Genomic DNA, 13,472 nt, shown 5'->3' on the forward strand with positions numbered 1-13,472 from the left:
TGCTAGTAAAGATTTGTCAATTAAAATATAGGCTATAGCCTACGGTATATATATTTAGATGTGATTGTCTGAAAACAAGCAGTTCATCAGAGTACCAGATGTTAAAAAGCTTAGAGTTCCTAAAGTTAAATATCCTGGATATTTCAATAAATTGTTTGGCATTGTGCAGACAAGCAAATTGCTTCATAAGGGGAATTCCCCAAACCATCTGACCCAAAAGAAACCACGGGATTTGCAAAAATCACGTAGCCAACAGGGATGATGGGAGATGGAGAAATATTTTCTCTAACACATACTATGACAATAAAAGGTAAGACTGGATTTATGTTATTGGCTTTATGAAATGAGCCTTATTTTTCGTCTTCATCAACTGTTGGTTCAGTGAGTTGTGCACGTAGAGCGCCGATGCTCACAGCCTACTGTTGGAATTAGCCGAAAGGAAGGCGAAAACTCTCAGCCATGGCTAAGTGTTGGTCTAGCGTTGTGTGTTTGTTATGCAGGTTTAGCATTTATGTTTAAGCTAGTGTTGAAACTGGATTTTATGTATTTGGCTTTACCACTTAGCTGTCCTTGTATCAATACACGCTGCTCACTTTGCATTTTATTAATCCTGACGGTGGATAAATTTTACAGGTGTTTTTCCTTTCCCCTTTCTTAAAATGTTTTATGTTTTTAAAAAAGCAGAATTAATGATTTTTTTGCAGTCAGATTGCAGATGTTTGCTGGCAAAAGCTAAATCGCACCACATGTGAACAGAATCGCATGCTTTTAAATCAGAGGACTAAAAGCCGCCTGTTGTGATAAATTTTCCCATGCAACACAATTTTGCGGTCATTAGCAATAACAACAGTATGTTTTTGGTGTTTTGAGAAAGTAGGAGGCAGCTGTGTTATAACTTATGTTGCTTTTAATTTACATTCATCTTGTTGTGCATCTGAAGATACAAGGGAGTCATGTTTTTGTGTTATTGACACAAACTAATCTAAACAATTCGACCCATTTTGTCAAGAGCAAGACCAAGACCGAGATGTTACAGCCATTGTCACATCAGTAATTGATGAACTATTTAAATCATTACAAGTATTCATTATAAGTAGGCTAAACCATCATTAAGTACTTTTGAGAGTAAGGCTATGTTTTGAGAGTTCGGGACATTGTGTAAGATACCACGACTGTAGGCTATGTATAAAATGTTTTCCACACGAGCTGAAATTGGCACTTCTATAAGATTCAACTCTATTTAAACATGGTTTTGCATGATTCTAGTTAGGCCCAGGCAGCAAAGCGCTGTGAAGGCCTATTGTTTTTTATGTCTGTCCCTTTACCAGACTGGATTTTTCTAGTGCATGAAAGACCTAACTTCTCTCACGATGTAAACTGTCAGCAGATGCATGGGTGGTTGGATTTTACATTTATTTTTGCCACATCTTGTTAGCCATATAGATGACATCTCATCATATATACCTGTCAAGACTTTTTGGCATTGAAGTTATTTCAGAAGAATGGCTTTCTCATGTGGCTGTTCAGTTAATGAGGCAGTCAGTTATGAGTCTGTCTTGTCCTAAGCTGCCTATAATTAGCTCCACCATATCATCACCTTATTAAAATAATGGCTTGAGTCTTTTTTTGTTTTTGTGCCAAAAGTGATTTGGCAAAAGCAAATAAATAAAAAAATAAAAATACCCACCTCTTTCATTCCGAAAAAACGGTTAGTTAAAAAAAAAAAAACACTTAAGGGGATTTTTTTTTTGGTCATTATTTTATAAAGATGACCACATAATATGTTTATGATTTAAAATACCTTTCACCACTACAACTTTATTGAAACAGTGTACTGACAGTATTTTGTGAAGTTAGCTAAGTAAATGTCATAATAGTCATCAGTTAATTGAGTACATGAAACATCAACATATCCCTGAAAATTTCTAAAATGTAAAGTAACATTTTAGTACTTTACATTACATATAGTGCAGAGTCTGACACTGTACAATAGCCTAGTTAACAGTGGCTGCAAGAAGATAAATGATGGTATCATCAGCATACAGACAGGCCTTAACATTTTACAAATGCTTTCCCAATTCGATTTTATTAGTGGTAAACAGAACTGGAACCAAAATTAGGGACGTTCTAAACAATGTCCACAAATTCTGATTTCAACCCATCTGCAAAAACACATTGAGTTATATCTGAAAGATAATTCCTGAACCATCTGAAAACTGAATCACTCATACCAACATTCTTCACATTTGCCCTTTTCACTGATTTGGTTGGAGTTTTTTTTGTCTTCATGCTGTAATGGGAGCCAGGAACACGGTTTAGCCAGTGAATGGATTCTGGACACAGGCATCATTATGCTACTGTCACTTGAGACACTGTCATTGCGCTTAGGTGATTTCCACTCCACTCATTGTGAGACTATAAGCACCAATTGGCTGATCCTTTGTTGGATTAGGTCAGTTACTTTAAAAAGGGGGAACACATAAAATGTGTAAAGTAAATACAAAATCAGTTATTTTATGTTTAGTATTTTTATCTAATTGTAAAAGTTTAATAGAGCTCACTTTTCACTTTAAAATTAAAAGCATTTTTTCTTGTAAAAAAAGCTACATTTTACATTTTGTTCCTCATGATTTCGTAAAGGCAGTAAAAAGGTAAAACATCCAAGGAAGTGAATGCTCTTTATAGATACCGTGTTTACCTATTTATGCACTAATGACATAAATATCTTTAGACACAGGGAAAAAAGGTTGTTTATGACTGCATGCCAGAAACATCCAGCATTTTCAGCAATGGCATCAACATATGCATTTATTTTTTTTCTATAGAAAGGTTTGACATCCTTAAGGAAAAACATGCTGCTAGGTTTTATCTGAGAGTTCATTCCAAAGAGAGAGAGGACAAAAAGGTAAGAAACATTTGAAGGTTGGAGCAATGAAAAGGGAAGCTTTAGTTAGAAAATACAGAAAATAAAAAATACACAAATTCAAGCTTTGGAACAAAACCACAGGGAATGGTTCAAGACAAAATACATAAATAGCAAAATAAGGTCCAAACTAAAAATATTGGTATGCACAGCACGACAAACAATAAGGAACAGACAGCTAATAAACAGAAGGGTTGGACTACAGTTAAACCACAAAATGATTGATGATACAAGTTGAGCAAAGAGCAAAACAGGAGACAAACGAGGTAAAATGCAAGAAGTAAAGAAGGAAGGTTAATTACCATGCAGATTAAGTAACTTTAAAATGGAGCAGAAAATAACTGCAGGGACTGAGAAATGCTGAGACAAACCGAGCTGCAGCAGAGCAAATTTACAAAGAAAAAAATTATTTTTAATACATAAACTAGGGAAAAAGAAAGTAGGAAGAAGAATTAGTTCTTTGACTTCAACTTAAAGAAATACATATGTCGTTGAGACAATTCATTTATAACTACTCAAGGGCAGGATATTATGTTAAACACCAGATATTGTTGACCTGCAGAGATAAAACTGCATTGCTGTGAGAAATTGTTGTGTAGTCAGTTTACCACCACTGTTAATCTTAGGATGGTAAATCACCAAAAGTAATAACATAATTTTTGTTTTGATATGATGTCATATTTATAGTTTATGGCTAATTTAAATAAATATTTCAACAATCGAGTCAGGTTAACCTATGGAAATTTGCACAGGTTAGGTGTAAGGAATTTTAATTGGAAATTTCCAAGATTTTATCAAATCATTTTTAAGATGTAAAGTGATTATGTAAAGTGATTTTATCAAATCACTTTACATAAAGTGAATGTTTTTTAAACATTCACTTTATGTAAAGTTACATACTGCAGCTGTAAGGCAGAAAAAAATACTCCCAAGTTTTTGATGTGTATTGACATGGCAGCATCACACACTTGAAATAGATTTTTTTGATAGCACATTATATGATGTAAATCACAGGTCAAAGGGAGCCTATTGGACTGAGAAATGGAGACTGTGGAGGACTTTAGAACACATTGAGCATTTGCAACATTCAGGAAACCAGTACTAGACGATTTGGGCTTTGTTACATGGTCATGGAGTAGACATGAGAAGATTGTTATACTATGGCTATAGTAATGGTCAGCAACGGTACTCAGGTAGGAAGTAGGCATGCTCAAATGATGCTAATTGTCCAGATGAGTACCAAGAAAATATGTGCGACACCATACAGCCACTTCCAATCAAAACAACTGATATAAGGCAGTATGGATTTATGTTTCCATGATGTCTACCCCAAACACTAATCTCACCATCTGAATGTTGCAGCTGAATTTGAGACATAACAAAACAAGCAACGTTTTTTCAATCTTTTATTGTCCAATTTGCAGGAGCCTGTAAGAATTGTAGCCTCAGGTTTCAATTCTCAGCTGACAAGAGTGTCACCAGATTTGGTCTTCTTCTGCTGTGGCCCATCTGCTTCAAAGTTTGATGTGTTGTCGCTCAGAGACAATATTTTCTACGTATCTTGCTGTAACAAGAGGTTATTTGAGTTTTGTTGCCCAGCAAGAATTTTTCATCCACATGCCTGCTGTTCACTGCATATTTTCTCTTTTTTTGACTGTTCTCTGTAAACCCATGAGACGGTTGTGCGTATCTGAAAATCACAGTAAATCAACTGTATCTAAATTAATCAGGCCAGATTACGTGACACCAAAAAAACATGTTATTGTTTAAGCGTCTTAAAATCCAATTTCCTCCCCAATCTGATGCTCAGTTCAAACATTAACTTATTTTACCATGTCTAGATACTGAATGCAGACATGGTAAAATCGCAATGACACTTCCGCAAATTGGTTAATTTGTGATAGTGTCCTTAAAAGGACATCAAATGAACAGGAAGAGTCTAGTTTTAGCATAATAGACAGGGATGCACGGAAAACCTATGGCTGACACTAAGACTTACTTGACATAAAAAGAAAAAAAAGACAAAAAGAAAAGAAACACGGCTTACATCTTGACTAAAACAAAAGCTAAACAATCAATGGTGTCCTCTTAAATCTAAAATGTCTTTCTTTAATAACATTAACAGTTACTAGCTTAAAACAGATACTTATATGAAATGGAACACTACTTTTATTAAATTAAGAAACTAAAATCTTTCTGGATTGAGCAATACATTTTAATTAAGAACACAAATAAAATTTTATCACGTAGTTGATAAGATATATTCCTGTATTTTCAGTAAAGCACATCTATTCTGCATCTCTGTTGAGTATTCATTTATGTAAACTGTATGCAAAAACGCTTCTGTGGGTGGCTGTTTGTATGCATCCACTGTTATGGCCAATCCTGCCCTTCATATTTGACGTGAGGTGACTGGTTCAGCCTTGATCTGAGAGCTCTGCCTCTCACTCATGTTGTCAGATGCAACAGAGCATGCACTTCACAAACAACTTGGTCATTGCTTCAATGAAGGTCAAGATTTAAGCAACTCAATGAAATCAGGCAGACCCTCTCTGCAGGGCATTGTTTAAACGAGACCCATGCTTTGATTTGAGCTGCTAATTGGAATAAGTATTTGCACAGGACTCCTTGAACTGAATTTATTCTGTGTATTATAATGATATAATCATCATCCTGGTGATAGTTCTGCATTAAAGTTACCTTTCTGATTCAGATGCACTGAACCAGTGAATTTCCCTTCACAGTCTGGCTGAAGGATGGCCAACCTTACCTATGACAAACAAGGGGGATTAAAGTGATAATCATTACTCTTCCAAGAAAGAATTAGCTGGTGGGACATCAACATTAAAGAAAAACCACAGGTGAACAAGGTCTCTGATACCCCCTGCTTTTTTTGCGCCTCCCCATACCATATCTGCGTGACCGAGGGGAGATTTAATTTGCCGTAATTACTTTATTGACTCATTTTCAGAGCCGTATCACCGCAGCTTACCATCAATAAAAAATATGCCAGGATGAATAATGTGTCCACACACAATGGGGATGCCTTCCCCTACAAAAGATCACAGGACTGCATCCCTGCGGTGCATGTTTATGTCACGCTCTCTCTACTTCATTTACTTCTTTGATAACACTTCTCGCGCACACTGATTTCCTCGTTCGTTTTTATCTCTTTGCATTAACTCCCATTACACCCTCTTCCACTCCAGCTCCTTGCCTCCCTCTGCTTTTTATGTCTCCAGGCACGCATGCCCAGCAGGCCTTCAGGACTGAGCCCTGGAACCTCACTGTGCGAATGGGAGCCACAGCTGTGCTGAAGTGTGAGGTCCTCAGGGCCTCTGGGATTGTGCAGTGGGCGAAAGACGGCTTTCTTTTGGGACCTCAGAGAAGCCTGCCAGGCTTCCCACGCTACAGCATGATTGGAAGGAGAGGTAAACAGGAAAGTTACCCAAGTAGTCTGTAGGACTGATTTTAAATAAAAGCAATAAAACAAAAATGAGACAAAGTAAATGCTATAGTTGTTCTCGCTAAATATGGTGCCGAGAAATGATTTTATACCACTTAAACTTAAAAATGTGTCTATTAACATCCATAAACATCAATTACATTTTTGTATTATTCATGTGATAGACCAAGTCAAAGCAATGGACAGTCTACTGCAACCTGTTGCCTACTTTGCAGTAATTTCTTATACTGGCCACACCTGTTACAACAGTGAAAAGAAAATCTCCTGTTTGTCAGGTGGAAATTTGTAAATAAATTCAAATTCATATCTTATGTAACTGCACTACATGCTACTTGGTTTGGGTTTATCACCTAAAAGCCAGATAAAACACACTTAATTTTGGAGTTGTAATGTAAGGAAGTACGCAAAAGTTCAAGGACTGTAAATATGTTTGCAGTGCAAGTCTTTTTGTTTAAAAGTCACACAATATAGAAATTACCCTACAGCTTAAACTGTGAAGTTGCAGTATAGAACAAGGTTGTCAACACTAATTTGCATATTTTTAGTAAAGAAAAAATGATGATGCATCGAATAACACACTCTGGGTACTTCACAGTAAAGGAATTGAGGTTAAATTGATAAAGCAACACTGTCATAAAAAAACGTGAGCTATAAATGCAGCGGGTTGGTATAAAAACATGAGATTACACGTTCCACTTATCCTGTCATGGGCATATCAAAAGGGAGAAAAAAAACAGAACTGTCAGCTAATCAGTAAAATGTGACAGAGGGGGAAAAAAGTGTGTTGCAGAACACCACAGTCTATAAAAAGTAATAGCCAATTAGAAGGCAATCCCGAGTAGGAGAGGAGCATCTGTTCCTGATCATCCTGCAACTAGATGAGCCACACTTCACTGTTGCACTCTGTCGGAGACAGCCAGTGACATATGCATGCTCGGGGAACCATAGTCCATGCACATAAAACATCAACAAAAATATACAAGTGCATCTCAGTAATGTGTAGTGTCTCTGAAAAATATATATATTTTCTGTAATTCTTTCAAATACTAAACCTTCCATTTTGTATAGGTTCTCAAGCGTGATATCTCAACCCTTTATTTTGTTATTTATATATATATATATATTTTTTTTACAAAATTTTCTTAGAAAATTAGAATAATACATAAAACAAATTCTATTGAAATATGAAATCAATATCTCCATAAAGTTTGTAAGCATGAATTGCTCCTTACCTTCCATGTAGACAGGTATGCAAACTTTGGAGTTCAGGAAATGCAGCAGACTAACCCTAACAAATGGCTGACTGGTGAAACATCCCACTGAACTTTAAGAATATAAATTTGGTGCCTCTTTTCTTCTAGGCTCTGGGAATTTAATTTTTAAATGAAATTGAAAGAACATAAACTAAAAAAAAAAAAAAATTCTCCTGTATGAAAGTCTTCTGAAGCTTTCTCCATATGCCACACATTCCATGCTGAATCTATAATTTAGTAATCAATTTTTTTTTTAAATAAAGTATTGATAAAAAAGAAATTATTCAAGAACATTTTTACCTTTTATAGTTCTAAAATGTCCTTTTATTTCCTGATTAGCAATTTAAAGAGAACATCAATAACAGCCCATATGGAAATAACATAAAAAAAGTCTACAGCATTGAGATAAGAACTTCCACCCATGAACACTTGAACCAAAGGCAAGCACAGCATGCTATACACTCATCCACTCATCTATGAATAACATCTCTATCAGCACAGGTACAATTTCCAGGAAAGGTAACTGCAGACTGATATATGCAATCACTTTCCCCTGCCCAGAACGAACCAAATCATTTGGGATGGCACTTGACTGCACTTGATAGGCCACCAGTTCTCACTGATTGTTACCATCGGGGGTGTTTATTTATGCTTTAAAAAGCTTGAAATCATGTCTTTACAGAGACAAGAGAGGGCAGCATTGATTTCAACACACACTCAAGGTAGATGCAGCACACTTCCTTCCCCCCCACCCCCTGAAGCAAAGGAGTGATATAAATATGGAATGACATGAGTCCTAATCTACTGCAAGATTTCAGGCTGATTCGTGTAACAGCCCTTATTGTAAAGACAAACACAGATGAGCCAATAAAACAGCTTGTTTGGCGCATTAGAGCATGAAGTATGTCTTTGTTAATTTATTTTCAATGATTGGCCCACAAGCAGTGATTTAATTATACCTGACCTGCAGCCAATCAATGAGGCGAAATATAATTATTAATGAGCACAAAAAACACCAAGCTTTTGCATATTTTCCATAAGGATGATAACATAACTATTATGAAAGAATATTAAATGGATTAATGATTGTGTTATTCATGAAACATGAAAATTCCTTCCTCTCCAATTTCTTCAGTCTAGGTGAAAGTTTCATGTAGGCTTTTACAGTCACCAAAGTTTCTTTCGTTTTCCTTTGAGTCTGTAATTTCAAACAGATGAAGAAAAGGAAATAGAAAGCAATAAAGAGCCTTCAGCCAGTTCACAGAAGTCAGAATGTGTGCAGCAGAAGGAAACCTGATTCATTTTTCCTTAAAACTAGTTCAGACCTGGTGAAACAGAGAAGCGGTGTGACATGAGTAAAAGCTTTGCGGTATGTGGTGAAAAGGTGAGAAAGTCATTTGAAACTGTAAAATTAAAACGTTTTTTTGGGAACATGTTACTTGCTTTTATCAGCTGACTGGGTAGAAAACAATCAGCTGATTTGGAAATCACAACTGTCTGATCTGAACCTGTTACTCTTTGTTTTCACTGAGTCCCAGCTTAAAATAATTCATTGATTTTGACCTGTTAAATGTTATTTAAAAAACCTCAAAACACTTCAGCAGGTTACTTTCACTGCGAGGCATTGTTTAAATGAGACTCATGCTTTGATTTGAGGTTGTGATCTAATTTTCACACAACCCCATGTATGTGAGACCATGGCGTAATTAATTTGTTGTGGGAAATGATTTAGTATAACAAATGTGCTAAGATAAACACCTAAGGAAGGGATTTTATTTAAAAACAAATACTTTTAAAAGCCAACCACATTTACTAGGAAGACTTTATATTGTAAGATATACTTAAAACATAAGTAAGTTTATTTAAAAACAAATACTTTTAAAAGCTAACCACATTTACTAGGAAGACTTTATGTTGTAAGATATACTTTCAGCTTTAATTTGGTTCACATACTGTGAATTTGCATAGGGAACATTAATTTTAACTGCAGTCAATATGTCTTTGTATCTATACTCAATCTTAAAGCCTCCTAAGGTCCTAATCTATATGAAATAAATAGAAAGTAATAGACAAACTGGCACATCACGTCCCTGCCTTTCACCATCTCCTCTGCCATAAATACACACTTGCTGCTACTTGATTGCACTATTTGTGAATAATTTCAGAAAAGAGGAACGTGATTAATGACTTCAGTGTCTCTCCCACTCTCTGCACTCAATGATAACTTAGATGTGAAAATTGCTTCTGGTTGGTGTTAATTATCTTGCCAGCTTACTTGACACATGCGTTTTTAGGCCTGAGTGGTTGTCAGACCAAGATACTATTTTCCACATGTTAGTGGGCTGTGAGCCATCAGGAGCTGGAAAACCAACAGTGAGCATCATCTAATCCCCACAGGTTGTGGCAACGCATCAAACAAATCAAGCCCCATTGGCATGCCAGACTAGCAGAGGGGAGATACATAGTGAGGGACTCTGTCTGGCAGCAAATAATAGGCAGTTTATTCAGTTCGCGTTTTGAATTAGAGATTGGATTTTATTTACCACATTGGAAACTCCTGCAAAAGAAAAAAAAAAAAAAAAGAAAAACAATCCTTCAAGTATACAGTACACTGCAACTTGCATATCAATTGGAATGCCTGGAGCAAGAAATTAGAGATTCTCAAAGAGTCTGATGTTTTAACTCTACAGCTAAAAGGAAATTGTCTATTTATAGCTAGATCACCCAGATATGACTGAATACTGTTAATTTTCTTCTTTTATAAATTGTAAAGAGCTACTCTTATCATTGCACAAGAAGCTAGATGTTTTGTATTTGAAGCAGTCAGTGACAGAAAAATCTTTTTAGTTTTCATTTCCACTTTAGAGTACATTGAAGAACAATTGCGAAGTCTTTTATGTGTATTAAGTGCTTTTTTTGTGCAAAATTGTTTGTGAAAGGTTTACAATTAAAGAGTTCATAAACACATCTGAATTTTTACAGGTTAATCCTGAATAAACTGCTGGAGCTAATTAGATTCACACCTGTGTCATTGAGAATACAGCTTTAATACGTATAGTGGGTGATTCATATGCCTGTTTTATTATGGTTATTATTATAAGTGGTTTGATACTTTTCTAGTTTCCATAGTGTATACTACATGTGGCAGGAAGGAATGGAATGGGATTTTGCTGATAAACTCAGTAAATGATCGTAACCCTGATCTGGGTTTTGCAATAAAAATATATGTAGGCTTACTAATGTCTTAATTAACTAATATATCCAAATGTGTCTTGTTTCTAATTTTGGGTATGACATTTTTTTGGCAACACTAGGGAACTCTGTAATAGAAATAAACATAAAATATTTGGTGAGTTGTCTAAAGAAAGCTGCTTGAAACCTTTTAACATAAACTCACTTCAAAGTTCTTGAGGCATCCATTTACACATATTCAGAGTTGAATTATCCCATTGAAAGATTGCACATTACACTATGATTCACAAATGTCAACCTTAATGTGACTTTTGCCTCTGTTGAATTTTTCTGATAAAAGAAAGCTGTTTTACGCTTCTGTTCTTAAGTACATTTCTCCATTTCTGTGTCTGCACAGGACAGTATAATCTCAGGATTGAAGATGCACAACTTGATGATGATGCCTTCTTTGAATGCCAAGCCAGCCAATCTGAGAGAAGTGATGCTATTGTCTCCAATCCAGCCTTTCTCACCGTACAAAGTGAGAGTCTGATTGTCTGTCTATCTGATTGTCTGTCTGTCTGTAAGTAGCTGGAGACGTGTTCATCAACGCACAGTAAGCATTATCTCTACTCCAATAACATGTCTGACCTCTTGACCAGTAATCAACATATAAAGAGCTGTTAAATATTCATTTCTATTGATAAGGAGCTTTCATTTTTTTTCAAGATAATACTGTTGCATTTGTAGCAGAGACAAAATGAATGAATCACTGGTACAGTAAAACTCAGATGTTTCCTTTGAGCACATGTACATATCCCTCTTAATGAACTAGAATATTATAGAAAAGTTCATTTATTTCAGTATTATTAGTGAAATTAGTGGTGGAGGAGTCTATCTCCTGTAGTATTTACCACAGTAGTAATCATTTACTTCTGCTAATGATTATTGCTTACAGCTAACAAAAAAACTAATTTCAGTTTTACAGAAATTTATTATATACAGGAAAGCATTAGAGGTGTTAAGAAAGCTGCCAAAGCAAAGCTTGTCTGCTTTCAGGAAGATGTCCGGTTACCCTTCCTTTTGACAATACGCTATAGATTCTCCATAGCATTTATAACAGGTTATTCTGCTGGCCAGAGCTTAGACTCAATAAAACAATGGATCAGCAGCTAGTCACATGGCCCATAAAATGTGCCATGGATTCTGGGGTGCTTTTCTGTGTGGAAGTTTTTTAAGCTTTCACCCACAATTCACACTTTGTCACCTCCAAACTCTCAAAAGAGCCTTTTTCACAGTCCTCTTAACACTGCAGTATTCCTCTTCGTTTTGGACCATTTCAAAGCACACATTTTCCTTTCACTAAACTTTCCATCAGTATTTTGGGATAGAGCACTCTGTGAACAGCCACAATTCTTTAGTGATAACCTTTTGTGGCTTATCCTCCTTGAAGAGGATGTCAGAGACAGTGTGATGGGAAAAATAGCCCAATTCAGCAGTTTCCCAGTTGATGGTCCAGGCTATACAACATGAATTCCACTTTTATTGGTCTTATCCAATATTCTAGTTTGTGGAAAACAACATTTTTCTTAGCTGTAACTGTCAAATAAAGTGATTAAACACTAGAAATAAACTTCTATGTGTGTAATAAATTGATATAAACTATCAATTTAACTTATTCAAGCAACTATTTGATAATATTATTTATTGAGATGAATCGGTAAATTGCAAAAAGTTTTGTAACACCTTAAATAACTTTTTCTTTTTTTTTCAAAATACTTCTACCAGGGGGTCTGGTGGTTGTTACCACCATCTGTAAGATATAAGGTAACAGTGCAGCCTGGCAAGCCTAAAGGGAGATAGTTCAATGTCTCTCTTTTGCACAGAATAAATTATTACAGAGGTGATTGAAAAGTTCAATTTGGACATGTAGTGAAACATATGTAACCGTAAGACTACACTGGACCACCTGTTGTCATTCTATAACTACCCTTTCCCGTCGTTCTTGCCTGTGGGAGTGAGCCCATATGTGGTCAGGAAAGGACTCTAAAAGAACCTTTCTTCTCCAGGCACAGTTCATTTACTTAGACCCACCCCCAACCCCTTCCCATTTTCTCTGTCACTGAAATTTTTACTCTCTCCCTTGTGCTCAGGCTTTTTCTTTGGTAATACGGTTGTGGGGGTGGTGGTGAAGGTTTGACGGGGGGGGGGGAGGGGGTTGAAAGGGTTTTTGCTGTGGCAGTTTCAGCAGTCTCTCTCCTCTGGGAAGAGAGCAGGTTTTTCTGACATCAATGGGCTGCCAGGAGGGATGGCGGGTGGTGCGGGGTAGCAAGAGCCATAGACTGCAGACGTCTCTTTTAAATGACTGCGCTCCATTCTGCTCTGCAGCAGCTCCGTATCCTGCAGAAGGCCTTACACCTGCAGCCACAGCGGGTTTGACTCCCACATTTATTACCTCTGAGATGCCCACTACATGCGCGCCCACGTACACAAAACCAACAAGATTGCCTCTGACTCTGCCAAAAAGGTCAAAATACACAGGCATCATGTTTGCATAGCATCGGGCATCTTTCTGACACTCTCAGATAATGAGTCTTGTCCACAATTGACAACGGATGGTTTTGTGTTTTTTGGCTGTTTACATTTCAGAATGGACAGC

At 36.4% G+C, this 13,472-nt stretch overlaps 1 protein-coding gene across 1 annotated transcript in view; it reads left to right on the forward strand.

Moving 5' to 3' along the window:
- Nucleotides 1-223: 223 nt before the first annotated feature.
- Nucleotides 224-13,472, forward strand: part of nphs1 (NPHS1 adhesion molecule, nephrin) — a 69,681-nt gene continuing 56,432 nt past the window's right edge. Inside the window, exons 1-3 of the mRNA XM_044117042.1 lie at nucleotides 224-310; nucleotides 6,166-6,354; nucleotides 11,232-11,354. Coding sequence (XP_043972977.1) covers nucleotides 259-310; nucleotides 6,166-6,354; nucleotides 11,232-11,354 — 364 coding nt within the window. The 5' untranslated portion in view covers nucleotides 224-258. The remainder of the gene's footprint in view (nucleotides 311-6,165; nucleotides 6,355-11,231; nucleotides 11,355-13,472) is intronic.

The sequence above is a fragment of the Gambusia affinis genome, linkage group LG05, assembly GCF_019740435.1.
Source record: "Gambusia affinis linkage group LG05, SWU_Gaff_1.0, whole genome shotgun sequence".
Taxonomy (NCBI): domain Eukaryota; kingdom Metazoa; phylum Chordata; class Actinopteri; order Cyprinodontiformes; family Poeciliidae; genus Gambusia; species Gambusia affinis.